This window comes from Aspergillus tanneri, assembly GCF_003426965.1.
Source record: "Aspergillus tanneri strain NIH1004 chromosome Unknown AapTan_5_pilon_pilon_pilon, whole genome shotgun sequence".
Lineage (NCBI taxonomy): Eukaryota > Fungi > Ascomycota > Eurotiomycetes > Eurotiales > Aspergillaceae > Aspergillus > Aspergillus tanneri.
Window position 1 is genome coordinate 2,114,721 of NW_022984632.1, and position 13,085 is coordinate 2,127,805.

The 13,085-nt window shown below is 53.9% G+C and overlaps 5 protein-coding genes across 5 annotated transcripts; 3 read left to right on the top strand and 2 right to left on the bottom strand.

Moving 5' to 3' along the window:
• Nucleotides 1-574: 574 nt before the first annotated feature.
• On the top strand, nt 575-2,242 carry ATNIH1004_010113 (uncharacterized protein; the record flags this gene model as incomplete). The annotated part of the gene is made up of 3 exons (XM_033574690.1): nt 575-1,059; nt 1,114-2,051; nt 2,109-2,242. The coding sequence occupies 3 exons, from the start codon at nt 575-577 to the stop codon at nt 2,240-2,242; spliced, it is 1,557 nt and encodes a 518-aa protein (XP_033422708.1).
• Nucleotides 2,243-2,611: 369 nt separating this feature from the next.
• On the top strand, nt 2,612-5,809 carry ATNIH1004_010114 (beta-glucosidase; the record flags this gene model as incomplete). Its single annotated transcript, XM_033574691.1, has 4 exons — nt 2,612-3,136; nt 3,193-3,361; nt 3,430-4,478; nt 4,550-5,809. The coding sequence occupies 4 exons, from the start codon at nt 2,612-2,614 to the stop codon at nt 5,807-5,809; spliced, it is 3,003 nt and encodes a 1,000-aa protein (XP_033422709.1).
• A 725-nt stretch (nt 5,810-6,534) lies between these two features.
• Nucleotides 6,535-8,265, bottom strand: ATNIH1004_010115 (malate synthase; the record flags this gene model as incomplete). Its single annotated transcript, XM_033574692.1, has 3 exons — nt 6,535-7,167; nt 7,226-7,851; nt 7,905-8,265. 3 exons carry the CDS (start codon nt 8,263-8,265, stop codon nt 6,535-6,537), a joined length of 1,620 nt encoding a protein of 539 aa, XP_033422710.1.
• Nucleotides 8,266-9,153: 888 nt separating this feature from the next.
• ATNIH1004_010116 (glutamine synthetase family protein) lies at nt 9,154-10,847 on the bottom strand (the record flags this gene model as incomplete). The annotated part of the gene is made up of 6 exons (XM_033574693.1): nt 9,154-9,184; nt 9,265-9,388; nt 9,435-9,955; nt 10,010-10,062; nt 10,115-10,371; nt 10,424-10,847. The coding sequence occupies 6 exons, from the start codon at nt 10,845-10,847 to the stop codon at nt 9,154-9,156; spliced, it is 1,410 nt and encodes a 469-aa protein (XP_033422711.1).
• Nucleotides 10,848-11,434: 587 nt separating this feature from the next.
• On the top strand, nt 11,435-12,413 carry ATNIH1004_010117 (putative short-chain dehydrogenase/reductase family protein; the record flags this gene model as incomplete). The annotated part of the gene is made up of 4 exons (XM_033574694.1): nt 11,435-11,493; nt 11,541-12,080; nt 12,129-12,312; nt 12,357-12,413. The coding sequence occupies 4 exons, from the start codon at nt 11,435-11,437 to the stop codon at nt 12,411-12,413; spliced, it is 840 nt and encodes a 279-aa protein (XP_033422712.1).
• Between the last annotated feature and the right edge of the window lie 672 nt (nt 12,414-13,085).

Sequence of the window (13,085 nt, forward strand, 5' to 3'; positions counted from 1 at the left end):
GACTAGTATTTATTGCTCAGATATTTAGTATTCATGCCAAAGATATGAAAATAGAAACAAAGGAGTTGCAGAACACTGACAACTACGATAGCATCAATCCAGGCAAGCAATCCTCCTCGCAACGAAGCGAGCCACTAAGAGAGCCGGATGGGCAGTTGAACCAAAGGCTGAGGGAATTGATACAATCGTTCATCTTCCATAGCTTTCCTGTCTGAGGATTCTCTTCTTTCTTTTCGTCCATCCTTTTGATATCCATCACAACTCTTCACTTCATCTAGATCGAACGCATCTATCTCATCCATCTAGGCATTACACAGGTATTTCCCTGATCTAATCTATGCAACTGGCTGAATCGAGGCTGTGTCTCCCATCGGCCAATAACGCACCAGTCATGGACTCCCTTGTGAACATCCCTTGTTTGACCACAGTACAGCCAACCCCTCACTTTCATCCCAGTCCAAAGGTTCAAAGTGGTCTCGACTACCTGCCTACCGTTAGACTATATACCGAATCACCATTTCTAAATCCCACTGCGCTAACGGCTATCCTCCCTGCAATCTATACATCCTGCACGATGGGAATAATAAAATTCCACCAAGTGCGTGCCGTACCGCAAGATGATCAAGAGAGATCCGGCCTGGATGCAGATGCGAGGAAACTGGCCGAGATGGGCTACGCACAGGAGATGAAGCGCAATTTCTCGGTGCTGTCCCTGCTGGGTGTGGCTTTCTCGCTGGCCAACTCCTGGTTTGGCATCTCTGCGTCGCTGATCACCGGCATCAACTCCGGGGGCACGGTGTTGACTATGTATGGCATCCCCTGGATCGCCTTCATTTCCACCTGTGTCGGCGTCACCTTGTCCGAGCTGGCGTCAGCCATGCCCAACTCCGGAGGCCAGTACTTCTGGGCCAGCGAGCTGGCGCCCCCACGATATGCCTCGTTCGCCTCGTACCTGACGGGGTGGCTTGCGTGGGCTGGAGCCATCTTCACCTGCGCCAGTGTGGCCCTGAGCTTGGGATCGGCTGGGGTCGGTATGTGGAGGTTGACGCATCCAGACTTGTAGGTGTCTTTCCTGGCATATTATCATAACTATCCAGCTCTGATTCTGCGAAGTGAACTTAAGCCCTGGCAGACGGTGGTCGCGTACGAGGTAATCAATTTCTTTGCGTTTCTATTCAACTGCGTGGGTAAAGTCCTGCCCAAGGTAGCCACCACTACTCTGTATATCTCGTTGATCTCGTTCACCGTCATATTGATCACCGTGCCCGCCGTGGCCCCAACGCACGCGTCAGCGCAGTTCGTCTTCGCGAACTTCGTCAACTCAACGGGCTGGCCCTCAGACGGCCTTGCCTTCCTAGTGGGCCTGATTAATCCCAACTGGGTGTTTGCTTGCCTTGACTCGGCCACCCATCTGGCCGAGGAGGTGACGCGCCCCGAACGCAGCATTCCCATTGCCATCCTCTGCACCGTACTGATCGGGTTCACCACCTCCTGGTTCTATTGCATCTCCATGTTTTTTAGCCTGCGCGACCTGGAAGAGATCCTCAACACCCCGACCCAGGTACCGATTCTGGCCCTCTTCTACCAGGCTCTGCAGAACAAGGCCGGGGCCGTCGTTCTCGAGTCCCTGATCCTGGCGACGGGCATTGGATGCCAGATCGCCTGCCACACCTGGCAGTCGCGCCTGTGCTGGTCGTTTGCGCGCGATCGCGGGCTCCCCGCCGCCGGGTTCCTGGCTCAAGTTCATCCGACGTTGGACGTACCATTGAACGCGCACAGCGTGAGCTGCTTCATCGTGGGGCTGTTGGGACTGTTGTATCTGGGTTCGTCTACGGCGTTCAACAGCATGGTAACGGCGTGCATCGTGCTATTGTACAGCTCGTACGTAGTGCCGATTGTCTGTCTGCTGTGGCGGGGACGCGAAAGTATAGCCCATGGTCCGTTTTGGCTGGGACGCGTTGGACTGGCGTGTAATATTGTGGTGTTGATGTGGACCTTGTTCTGCCTGGTGATCTATTCGTTTCCTTCGGTGTATCCGGTGACACCTGGTGGTAGGTGACTGTCTTGCTCCTGATGGTGGAAAACCCCAGCTAATGCAGACGTGCTAGATATGAACTACATATCGGCTGTGTATGGTGTCGTGGCGGTGGTGATTGCGGCCGACTGGTTCCTGCGAGGACGACGGTCATTCCGTGGACAGACAGCACGACATAGGGAGGTTGAAGAGCAGATCAGACGGTAGGATCGATATCGAGGAAGCTTTTGTAGATAGATTGATTCGGAGATTTCTGGCAGACGTCATTACCTAAGGGCACAACTTCCCTTTCTCTCTCCTTCTTCCCCGTCTCCATCCTCATCCATACTCCCAACCATCTCTTAAATGATTGATTGATATTAATAATATTATTTCTTCCTCAATCCTAGAATAATATCCAATGTCCGCGTAATCTCCACGCGTCGCCGAGCTGATTGGCCGTCCACATGTTCTAACCGCAGCATCAACAATCATCGCTCTTTGGGCACTTCAGCTTTGCATCCTGTCACGGCTATTCTCCTTTTCTTCTCTTGCTCTACATGTCTCTCGCCTCCATGTTCTCGTTTTAGTCCTACCATGCCTGCCCTCTTCTGGGACAACCATGCCGGCTCTTCCTCCCAACGCTACACCCCTGTCCAGGGGGAATCGCACGATCAGCAATCCGACGATGACTCGCTCCCTCTCTCCGATCTCTCCGATCCCTCGAACGAGGACGAATCCTTCATAAAACTACGTTCGCTCGACCGCTCGACCGGCTCCCCCCTTGCCGCGGAAGATGCGACCGCCGACGTAGGAGCGCGCAACTCTGCCGACGTCGAGGCCTACCTAGATACCATCACCGAAGCGGAACAGGAATTGCTATCGGCCAGTCGACAGTACGGACTCTGGGATGATGACTCTGACACAGATGCATACGGGAATCCGGTAAAACCGGGGGAGAAGTTCGGCAGGAGTTGCGGTCGGCAGCAACAATGGTGGGCAGTTTACTATTCCAGGTTCTGGTGGTGGACGCTGGCTGTCGTTGCCATTGGGTTGGTATTGCTGGTCTGGGGATTTCTGAGCTTTTCCTGGTCCTGGCCTAAGGAGGATGATTCGAATTCCGTGCGTCGACAACTGTTCCCCAGGTTTGGTGTGTTGCTGACCAGCAGAACTTGTAGCTACTTCCCGCCGAATCCTGGTTTCCGACGCCGCGAGGGGGCATCTTCGAGGAATGGGCAGAGGATTATCGCAAAGCCCAGCTGTTGGTGGAGAGAATGACTCTGATGGAGAAGATTAATATTACGACGGGAACGGGCTGGCAGATGGGTCTCTGCGTAGGGAATACGGGTATGTCTATTGGGAGAAATCCGGTCGAGCAAAGAAAGATCATGGGACTGACTACGTGGTCGCGATAGGTCCAGCGAATCTCGTGAAATTCCCTTCGCTGTGTCTCCAGGACGGTCCGATGGGCATTCGATATGCAGACCATGTCTCGGCCTTTCCGCCGGGTCTCACTACCGCAGCCACCTGGAATCGAGAGTTAATGCACGAGCGGGGCGTCGCGCTGGGGCTGGAGGCACGACTCAAAGGCGTCAATGTTCTCCTGGGCCCATCCATGGGCCCGCTGGGCATGATGCCTGCCGGTGGCCGGAACTGGGAGTCTTTCGGCTCGGATCCGGTGCTGCAGGGAGTGGCTGCTGCGGAGACTATCCGTGGCATCCAAAGCAACGGGGTCATGGCGACGGCGAAACACTACGTTCTGAACGAGCAGGAGCATTTCCGGCAGCCATTTGAATGGGGCATCGCGAGCGCCTTGTCGTCGAACATCGGCGATCGCGCGCTGCACGAGGTGTTTGTATGGCCGTTTGCCGAGAGCATCCGCGCCGACGTAGCCAGCGTCATGTGTGCATACCAGATGGTGAACAACAGCCACTCCTGCGAGAACAGTAAGCTGCTCAACGGCATCCTCAAGGACGAGCTCGGGTTCCAAGGGTTCGTACAGTCCGACTGGCTGGCCCAGCGGTCGGGGATCAACAGTGCCCTCAGCGGACTGGATATGAGTATGCCAGGCGACGGCCTGCATTGGATGGACGGTAAATCCCTGTGGGGAAGTGAGCTTACGCGGGCTGTGCTCAACACCTCGATTCCGATGGAACGGCTGAATGACATGGTCACCCGCATTGTGGCCACCTGGTACCATCTGGGACAAGACCGATGGTCTCCACCGCGTCCAGACGGAGATGGAGGTCCAAACTTCTCCTCCTGGACCGATGACGTGGAGGGTTGGTTGCAACACGGCAGTCCACGGGATTGGGACCGTGTGAATTGGTACGTAGACGTGCAGGGCCAGGGCGACAATGCGCACCGTATCGTTGCTCGCAAGGTGGCCGCCGAAGGCACCGTGCTAGTGAAGAACGAGGACAACACTCTGCCGCTGTCGCGCAACCCTGCGGATGGATATCGAGTGGGCATTTATGGCGACGACGCCGGCCCGCCCAGGGGCCCAACGCCTGCCCTGACCGAGGATGCACCCAGGGAACCCTGGCGTCCGGCTGGGGCAGCGGCACGGTGGAGTTCCCGTACCTTGTGGCTCCTCAGCAGGCCATCGAGGAGGCATGGACGACGCCAGTGCAGACCACGTCCTACCTGCGTAACGCGGTGATGCCGGCGGACGCGGCCGACAAAGATCTGTGTCTGGTATTTGTCAATGCCAACTCGGGCGAAGGGTATATCTCCTCCGGAGGTATCCACGGTGACCGGCCGAACCTGTTTGTGCAGAAAGGCGGCGACACGCTGATCCAGACGGTGGCCAACAACTGCGGTAATGGCCAGGGTCGCACAGTCGTCGTGTTGCACGCCGTGGGCCCGGTGGTGGCAGAGTCATGGATTGACCTGCCGGGGGTGCACGCTGTGCTCTTCGCCCATTTGCCCGGACAGGAGAGCGGCAGTGCCCTGGTGGACGTGATGTTTGGCGATGTCGACGCCAGCGGCCGGCTCCCATACACGGTTGGAAAGAGCCTGGAGGATTATGGACCGGGGGCCCAGGTGCTATACGAGGCGAACGGGAAGACGCCGCATGTAGACTTTTCCGACTCGCTGTACATCGACCATCGCCATTTTGACCGGTACAATATTACGCCTCGCTTCGAGTTTGGATTCGGTCTATCATATACGACGTTTGAGATGTCCGACCTGAACATCGACGTGCTGCAGTCCAAGTCCCCACTGGCATCCGCATCGTCTGCGGAACGGCTGTCGCCCCCGGAATACAACCCAGTACCACCGACCAACGAAAGCGTCGAGTTTCCTGAGAACATAGTGACGTTGCCCCGGTTCATCTATCCGTATCTGTCCAGCATGGACCACACGAGGCCCGCCAACTACACTCACTACCCGAATGGCTATGGGCTATCGTATCCATCATCGCCAGCGGGAGGCGGGATGGGCGGCAACCCGGCGTTATACGAGGCGATAGCGCAGATCGAGGTGCAAGTGAAGAACACAGGATCTCGGACAGGACAGACGGTGGTGCAAGTATACGTGTCGTATCCTGAGGGGGTGACGGAGGGTGACCTGGTGCCTGTCCAGCCGCGTGAGATCCAGACAAAACAAAAGCAAGAGCGCATCAACTTCCCAGAACGTGTGCTACGGAATTTCACCAAGGTGGCGCTGGAACCGGGCGAGCAGCGCACGGTGCAGCTGATGCTTGACGCGCAAGGATCTCAGCTACTGGAGTACGCGACAGCAAAACTGGGTGATGCCAGGTGGACTGCACGAGGTGTTGGTGGGGTTTAGTTCGCGCAATTTGCCTTTGGAAGGGAGATTCTGAGGTGTTCGTCGGACTGGTAATAGTAGTAGAAGAGAACATTCTGCGTGGACCAACTCGGTAATTCAATCTACAGATCAGTTGCCTCCAACGCAGTCAACTCGACTCAGAAGTTGGACCGTTTATCGGAGAAACCAAACATGAATACCACAAACGAGGGGACAGAAACCACTGGACTCAATAAAAAGAAGGATACATACCTTGAAAATAGGGAATCTATCGAGATTTGAAGCCAGAGCAGCGTCAGTTCATCAGACGCTTATCTCGACTACTCGGCACAGGATCTTGTCAGTGCTGCATCTGCTTTCGTTTAGTTGTTCGATTTCTTGTACATACTGTGAACGCTTTACTCGACTCTGTGTAAGATACGGTAGACCTAAAATTTACTGAAGAACTAAATTGTTAAGAAATAGGAATAAGCAAAATAGGAACTTCTAGTACATTTGTCAAACATTACGGAGTATATCTGTCTGTATACATTTTGTATCTCTTGGTATATCTGTACCTGTTTCCAGATGTAGAATGATTAGTTCTACCAGTGACTGTCTGTCTCTCAGAGAGAGTTCAAATAATTTATTGGATATAATGTAATCATTGCATATGAAAATATCATCAATTTACTTAACCGGGAATAAAATAAAAAAGAAACCTATACACATAATCATAACCCCCCGCCAAACAATGTCAAAATCACCTACAACTTCGAAGCCTGCCCAGGGCTCGAAATCTCATTATACAACAAACTAGTCAAGAAATCCGCATAATCTTCCCCGGTAACCTGACCAGCGAAATACCTCGCCGCAAGCTGATACTTATTCCCCTTTGGTCCCTTAGCAGCGAGCTCATCCGCCTGCTCCTTGAGTAAACGCAGCGCATACGCCTTGTCAACCTTCTTCCCGTCCGCGGTGGAAATCCCATGATGAGTCCACTGCCAGAGCTGGGACCTCGACACCTCCGCGGTGGCCGCATCCTCCATGAGGAAATTGATCGGGATACAGCCGACGCCACGCAGCCAGCCTTCCATGTAGGAGAGACCGATGTTGAGGTTCTTTCTGATTCCGGCCTCGGTAATTTTACCAGGGACGTTGGTGTTGAGGAGGTCGTTGGCGGTGATGTGGACGTCTTCGCGGCGCACGAAAAGCTGGTTCGGAGTTGGCATGTGTTTGTTGAAGATTTCAGAGGCGATGGATGCCAGGGCCGGATGGGCCACCCAGGTTCCGTCGTGGCCGGCGCGCACTTCGCGCAGTTTGTCCGCTCGGACGCTCTCCATTGCTTTGTCGTTGGCGGCGGGGTCGTTTTTAATGGGGATTTGAGCGGCCATGCCTCCCTATTGCAATTAGCAAGTGTTTATTACATGAGGAAGAAGGAGAAGGAGGAGGGGGTACCATGGCGTGAACACCTCGTCGATGACAGGTCTTAATCAACAATTTAACATACGCATCCATGAATGGCACGGTCATGGTAACGTCCGACCGATCAGGGAGGACAAAGTCCTTATGTTTCCGGAACTTCTTGATAAACGAGAAGATATAATCCCAACGACCACAGTTCAACCCGGAGCTATGATCACGCAATTCGTAGATAATCTCATCCATCTCAAACGCAGCAGTGATGGTCTCGATCAGCACGGTACCTCGGATAGTACCACGGGGCATACCGATATAATCCTGGGCGAGGTTGAAGACATCGTTCCACAGACGGGCTTCGAGATGGGACTCCATCTTGGGGAGGTAGAAGTAAGGACCGTGGCCACGGCGGACGAGCTCGCGCGCATTGTGGAAGAAGTACAGTCCGAAATCGAAGAGACTGCCGGAGATAGGCTCGCCATTAACGGTAAAATGCTTCTCGTCGAGGTGCCAGCCTCGTGCGCGCGCGATCAATGTGGGCAGCTGACGGTCGGTGCGTAGCTTGTATTCCTTTCCGCCTTGCTTGAAGTCCACTTGACGACGGATGGCGTCGTACAGGTTTACTTGGCCGCTGATCATGTTTTCCCACGTGGGGGCACTGGAATCTATACATTATTAGCCCTATCCTAACTATATCTATCCCCTGGGGAGAAAGTACCCTCAAAATCAGCCATGTAGGTCCACACATCCGAGTTTAACGCATTCACCACCATCTTGCGATCCGTGGGCCCGGTGATCTCGACCCGACGATCGACCAGCCCCGGAGCTGGGGGGGCGCCCTTCCAGGCATCGTTCTCGCGAATGTGCTTGGTCTCGGGCAGGAAGTCGAGCAGATGGCCCTTGTCAATCTCGGCCTGGCGTTCGATGCGACGCTGCAGCAGTGCTTTACGGGTGGGATTGAAGGTGCGGTGCAGAATGGCCAGGAAGGCACAGGCGTCACGGGTGAGGATCTTGCGGGCGTCGCCAGGGATGGCGCCGAGGATGGCGACGTCTTTGAGGTGGGCGTCGATCTGGGCCATTTTTTTTTGTTCACTTGTTCACTTGACGATGGATGGTATCTGATAGATCTGGTAGACGATTGATACACAGATATACAATCAAGAGAAGAAGTGCAAACAGACTCGAGAACACCTCGGCATGTCGACTATTAAGTATAGCTCTGGTCGCATACGTCAGTAGGACCATGTCTAACCGCGGCCCAGGGGAGCCAATCAGGGCCCCCGAGGGTGAGCGGAACTTGCCTGCTTGGGACAGCACGTGAGTTATCCGCGGGAAAACCAGGCGTTACAATACACAATACACGTTCGCTACGTCTCGGCCGACTGGATGCCTCGCTGCCTCAGTCCTCCAATACAGAACAGATTCCCCTCATCGGGATACGGCGTGTACCGGTTGGATTTGCAGTGATATCATGAAAATTAGATCATTAGATATATGATATTGATCATCTCGCCTCTCTCATAATAATCCTCATATCGATCCATCCATCATCCATCGCTGTACAGACACTGTACACTCTCCGTACAGTGACAACCGAGGACCCAAATCAGAGGAAAAGCTTCCACACCCGATCAGATCCGCGGCTCAGAGTCCATCGCTTCAGGCCGCTATCGGCATCCAGCTCAATTGCACATAATACCCCTGTTGCCTATCATCCACTTCAATGTAAAAGATCGGAGCAGTGTCCTAAGTCCATACTGTATTGAACCGTCCATGCATTCCATGGTCCAATCAAACCGGTTCCAACCCAGTGGCATGTGAACGGCATCATGCATGTGATTCTCGTCTCTTCCGATTCTCTTCCGATATCTACTCGCTCGGGTTCTCACGGCTTGGTCCTGCAGAATTACCCAGACAGTCCTCGCCAGAAATAACCAGCTCTGGGTTCCATCGCATGTGCATACGGTCTAGACCGTTTCGATGTATCGTCGCACCTCCCTAGTAGATCCTCGTCAGCCTATCCCCTCAAATATATCCCCTCGTATCCTCTCAGAATCCCTCATGCAGAATGAACGTACCAGTCAGTAACCGCATCCTCCCAGAGACGCGCTTCGTGCTCGCGGGTGCCCCCAAAATGATCCACGAATGCATCCCCAAACACCTCCCGCGCAACACTATCCGGACGCATAAAGGCGGCGGTCGCTTCTCGCAGCGACTTGGCCAGTCGCACCCCCCTGGTCGCCGGTACCCCCCATCTCCTCGCCCTTGCTTAGTGGGGGAACCGGAATCGCCAGCTTCTTTTCTACCCCGCGCCATCCCAACGCAACCACCGCTGCCAGAACGAAATGCGGATTGGCGTCCGCGCCGGGCACGCGCACCTCCAACCGCGTAGCCTTGGGGCTGGCTGTAGGCGGGCTGATGACTCGGATAGACGCGGCGCGGTGTTCCAATCCCCAGGACACCGTCACAGGGGCCCAAAAGTTCTCTACGAGACGCTTGTAGGAGTTGACCGTTGGGGCAAACAGCGGCATAATATCCGGTAGACCAGTCAACACCCCAGCCAGGAAATGTCGACCCAAGTCGGACAGATGTGCCACGTCCGCGTACGGCGGTGATGGGTCGGGGTTGCTGCGGAGGAAGGCATTCTGACCGTCGCTGGTTACCAGTGAGATATGCATGTGGCCGCTGTTGCCGGGCAGACCTTCGCGCGGCTTGGCCATGAAGGTGGGAGTAATTCCGTGCTTGGTGCCAATCGATTTGACAACGAATCTGTAGGGTGAGCCATCAGCACGTCTCCTGCGTAGCTTTGATCCTCCGACTTACTTGAAAAGTCCCGCTTTATCGGCCATCTCCTTGGCCTCCCCGAATTGTAATGCCTGGTCGTGTCAGCCTGCCCGCCCGCACGCCCTTCATGCTGTAGTTACTCACAGCCTCGAAAACCCCGGGTCCGCTCTCCGTGTGCCATCCCTCGATTTCGCAATTGAACTGTTCGCAGGCATCGAACACACCATAGTAGTAGTCCTGGTTATGGATCGGGCGGGTCAGGCTGTATGCAAACATCCCTTCCGTCAGAGACGGCAGCGACTCGACGGGGTTGTCTTTGAGGAAGGCAACCGTGGAGGAAGCGCTGCGCTCGGGGGAGGAGTATTCTTGAGGGACGCGGAACTGGTAGAACTCATATTCGGCTAGATAGGTCAGCAATGAACCCTCCACGGAGGCAGGTAAGCAGCCACTTACCACCAGCCATGGCCCTGTATCCCGCCGCTTCCGCCTTGCGCAGCGCCGTTCGCAGCAAACCACGTGGGCATGCGCACACTGGCTGTCGCGTGTCGGGGTCGAGGAAACTGACGAGGAAGAAGGGCACGTTATTCTCCCAGGGAATCCGGCGAAAGCTGCTCAAATCCGGGACGGCAACGAGATCGCGGTATCCGTTGTCCTTGTTGCTGATGGCCAACTCCTTGTAATAAGTTCGGTCGTGCATATCCCAGCCAAACACCACGGAGCAAAAACCAAACCCATCAGCGACAGTGGAGAGGAATTTCTTCTTGCAGATTAGTTTACCGCGCAGCATGCCGTCAACGTCGACGCCAGCCAGTTTGACGCGGGTATCATCTTCGAGGAGTTGGGCGACATTGTCGAGAGTGACGGGGGTAGAGCACATGATGGCTGGAGAGAGATGAATCCGTGCAAACTCCCGTGAAGTGGGAGGCAAATATACTTACTAGAGAGAGAAGGAGAGGAGGAAAGGGACTGAGAAACAGGAAGAGAAAGAAAAGGAAGCGGACCGAGCGGTTACTAGGCGGTGATCAAAGCCACAGTATGATGATGATGATAGTGATACTGATAATCCCCAGCCACGACTGTGAGTGACTGGTATCTAGATACAGGAGATCCAATTATTATGTCAATTGCACTACTCCTTCATCTTTTGTCTATTCCTGAATTCATCTGACTGTCTTCAGCAATCAACTTCATCGGACCTCGCTTAGCTAATCACTGCCCAGCGTGTGTTGGTATCTTTTCTTCTTCTTCTTCTTCTTCTTCTCCTTCCTTCTATTTTATCTCTTCTTCCTCTCCGTTCGGATCATTCCAGAGTACCGTTTCAATTCTCCTCTGCTCCCAGAAAACGTCACCACTGTGTAAGTACGTTCCATCCCTGTCCAATCCTAGTCGGTAATCCCTGTCGTGACATCATCCTTGAAACTGCCGCAGTCCAGCTATTAATGAATGAGCCTACTATAGATCGAAATGGCTGCACCCAGAGGTCGTCTTCAGGGCAAGAATGCCATCATCACCGGTGCTGCAGGGTGAGCCACTCCCACTTCCATATACCACTGTCCCTGACCCTCTACAGAGGCATTGGTCTCGAAACCAGCATCCTCTTTGCTCGCGAGGGCGCCAACGTCCTCATGGCCGATATTTCCGCTCCGGCACTCGAGAAGGCATTGGCCAAAGTGAAAGAAGTTGTGCCGACGGCTCCGCGCGTGGAGACTACCAAATGCGACGTATCCAAGGAATCCGACGTGCAGGCCATGGTGGAATCCCAAGATAGCTGGGGCGGCACAGACGTCATCTTCAACAACGCGGGAATCATGCATGCCGACGATGCCGATGCGGTGGATACTCCCGAGAAGATCTGGGATATGACGCAAAACATCAATGTCAAGGGAGTGTGGTTCGGATGCAAGCATGCCGTGCTGAGCATGCGACGCCACAAGAAGACCCGCGGAAGCATCATCAACACGGCCAGCGTGGTCGCGTTGGTCGGTAGCGCCACCCCTCAGCTGGCATACACCGCTAGCAAGGGTGCTGTGCTTGCGTTGACCCGCGAGTTAGCCATTGTGCATGCGCGCGAGGGAATCCGGTTCAACGCGTTATGTCCTGCGCCGTTGAAGTATGTTTAGTTCTTGTATGTGTCTGTGATTGTGGCTGACTTGCGTAGCACCCCACTTCTTCAGGACTGGCTGGGTGATGACCAGCCCAAGCGGTTCCGTCGCGAGGTGCACTTCCCGACGGGTCGATTCGGCGAGGCCGTTGAGCAGGCACATGCGGTGGTCTTTCTGGCCAGTGACGAGAGCAGTTTCGTCAACGGCAGTGACTTTGTGGTGGACGGGGGGATGACCAAGGTATGTTCTATCTTTCCAATGTTGTAATGTGGCTAATTTAGTAGGCTTATGTGACCCCGGAGGGACCGGCCACTGCTGCTCCCCAGAACCTGGGACATTAGATAGATAATTGCTATACAGGAATATAATCTGTTTATCTTATGTATTCTTCTACTATTCCAGTACACATTTTATACGACAGTATGGCAATCAATTGCAAGCGACCTTCGGTTCCTGAATGCTTATATAAATGTCAAATCTAGAGAGTAGCAATCTTTGTGGGTCATAGACTCACTTCAGCTACAACTACGTACTGTGTAGTAGCTGCACCGCCTATGTAGGGCTGAAACCCATTTTAGTACAGTAGAACTTCATCGATACAGGTCAGTGATCCGTTTCCCTTAGATGGAACGTGATGGACCCGGCTTCATCCATCTCAACATTGGTAAAGTATCTCTGACCGGAGTAGCTATACGTCCTTAGAATTCGGATATCGCTATGGTATTCTGACATACCTCCAATAGATAAGGCCCATGACCGTATTCTTGCAGGCCTTTAAAAAAATATCCGACTTCGATAGTTCACTTGTTTTCTGGCGCAGACGAACTTCAACATTACGGAATCCTATCGCTTGGTCTTGGGCCAGAAGAAAGCTTAATTGCATCGCCTCGTTGCAATCGACTCCGGTATTCAACATCAGCAATGGGATGAGGCTTTCGATTTGATTGTCTCGCTGTGCCATTAGTCCTATCCCCGAACAGTAAGTATTGACTCACGACTTCTTTGCTCAGCGA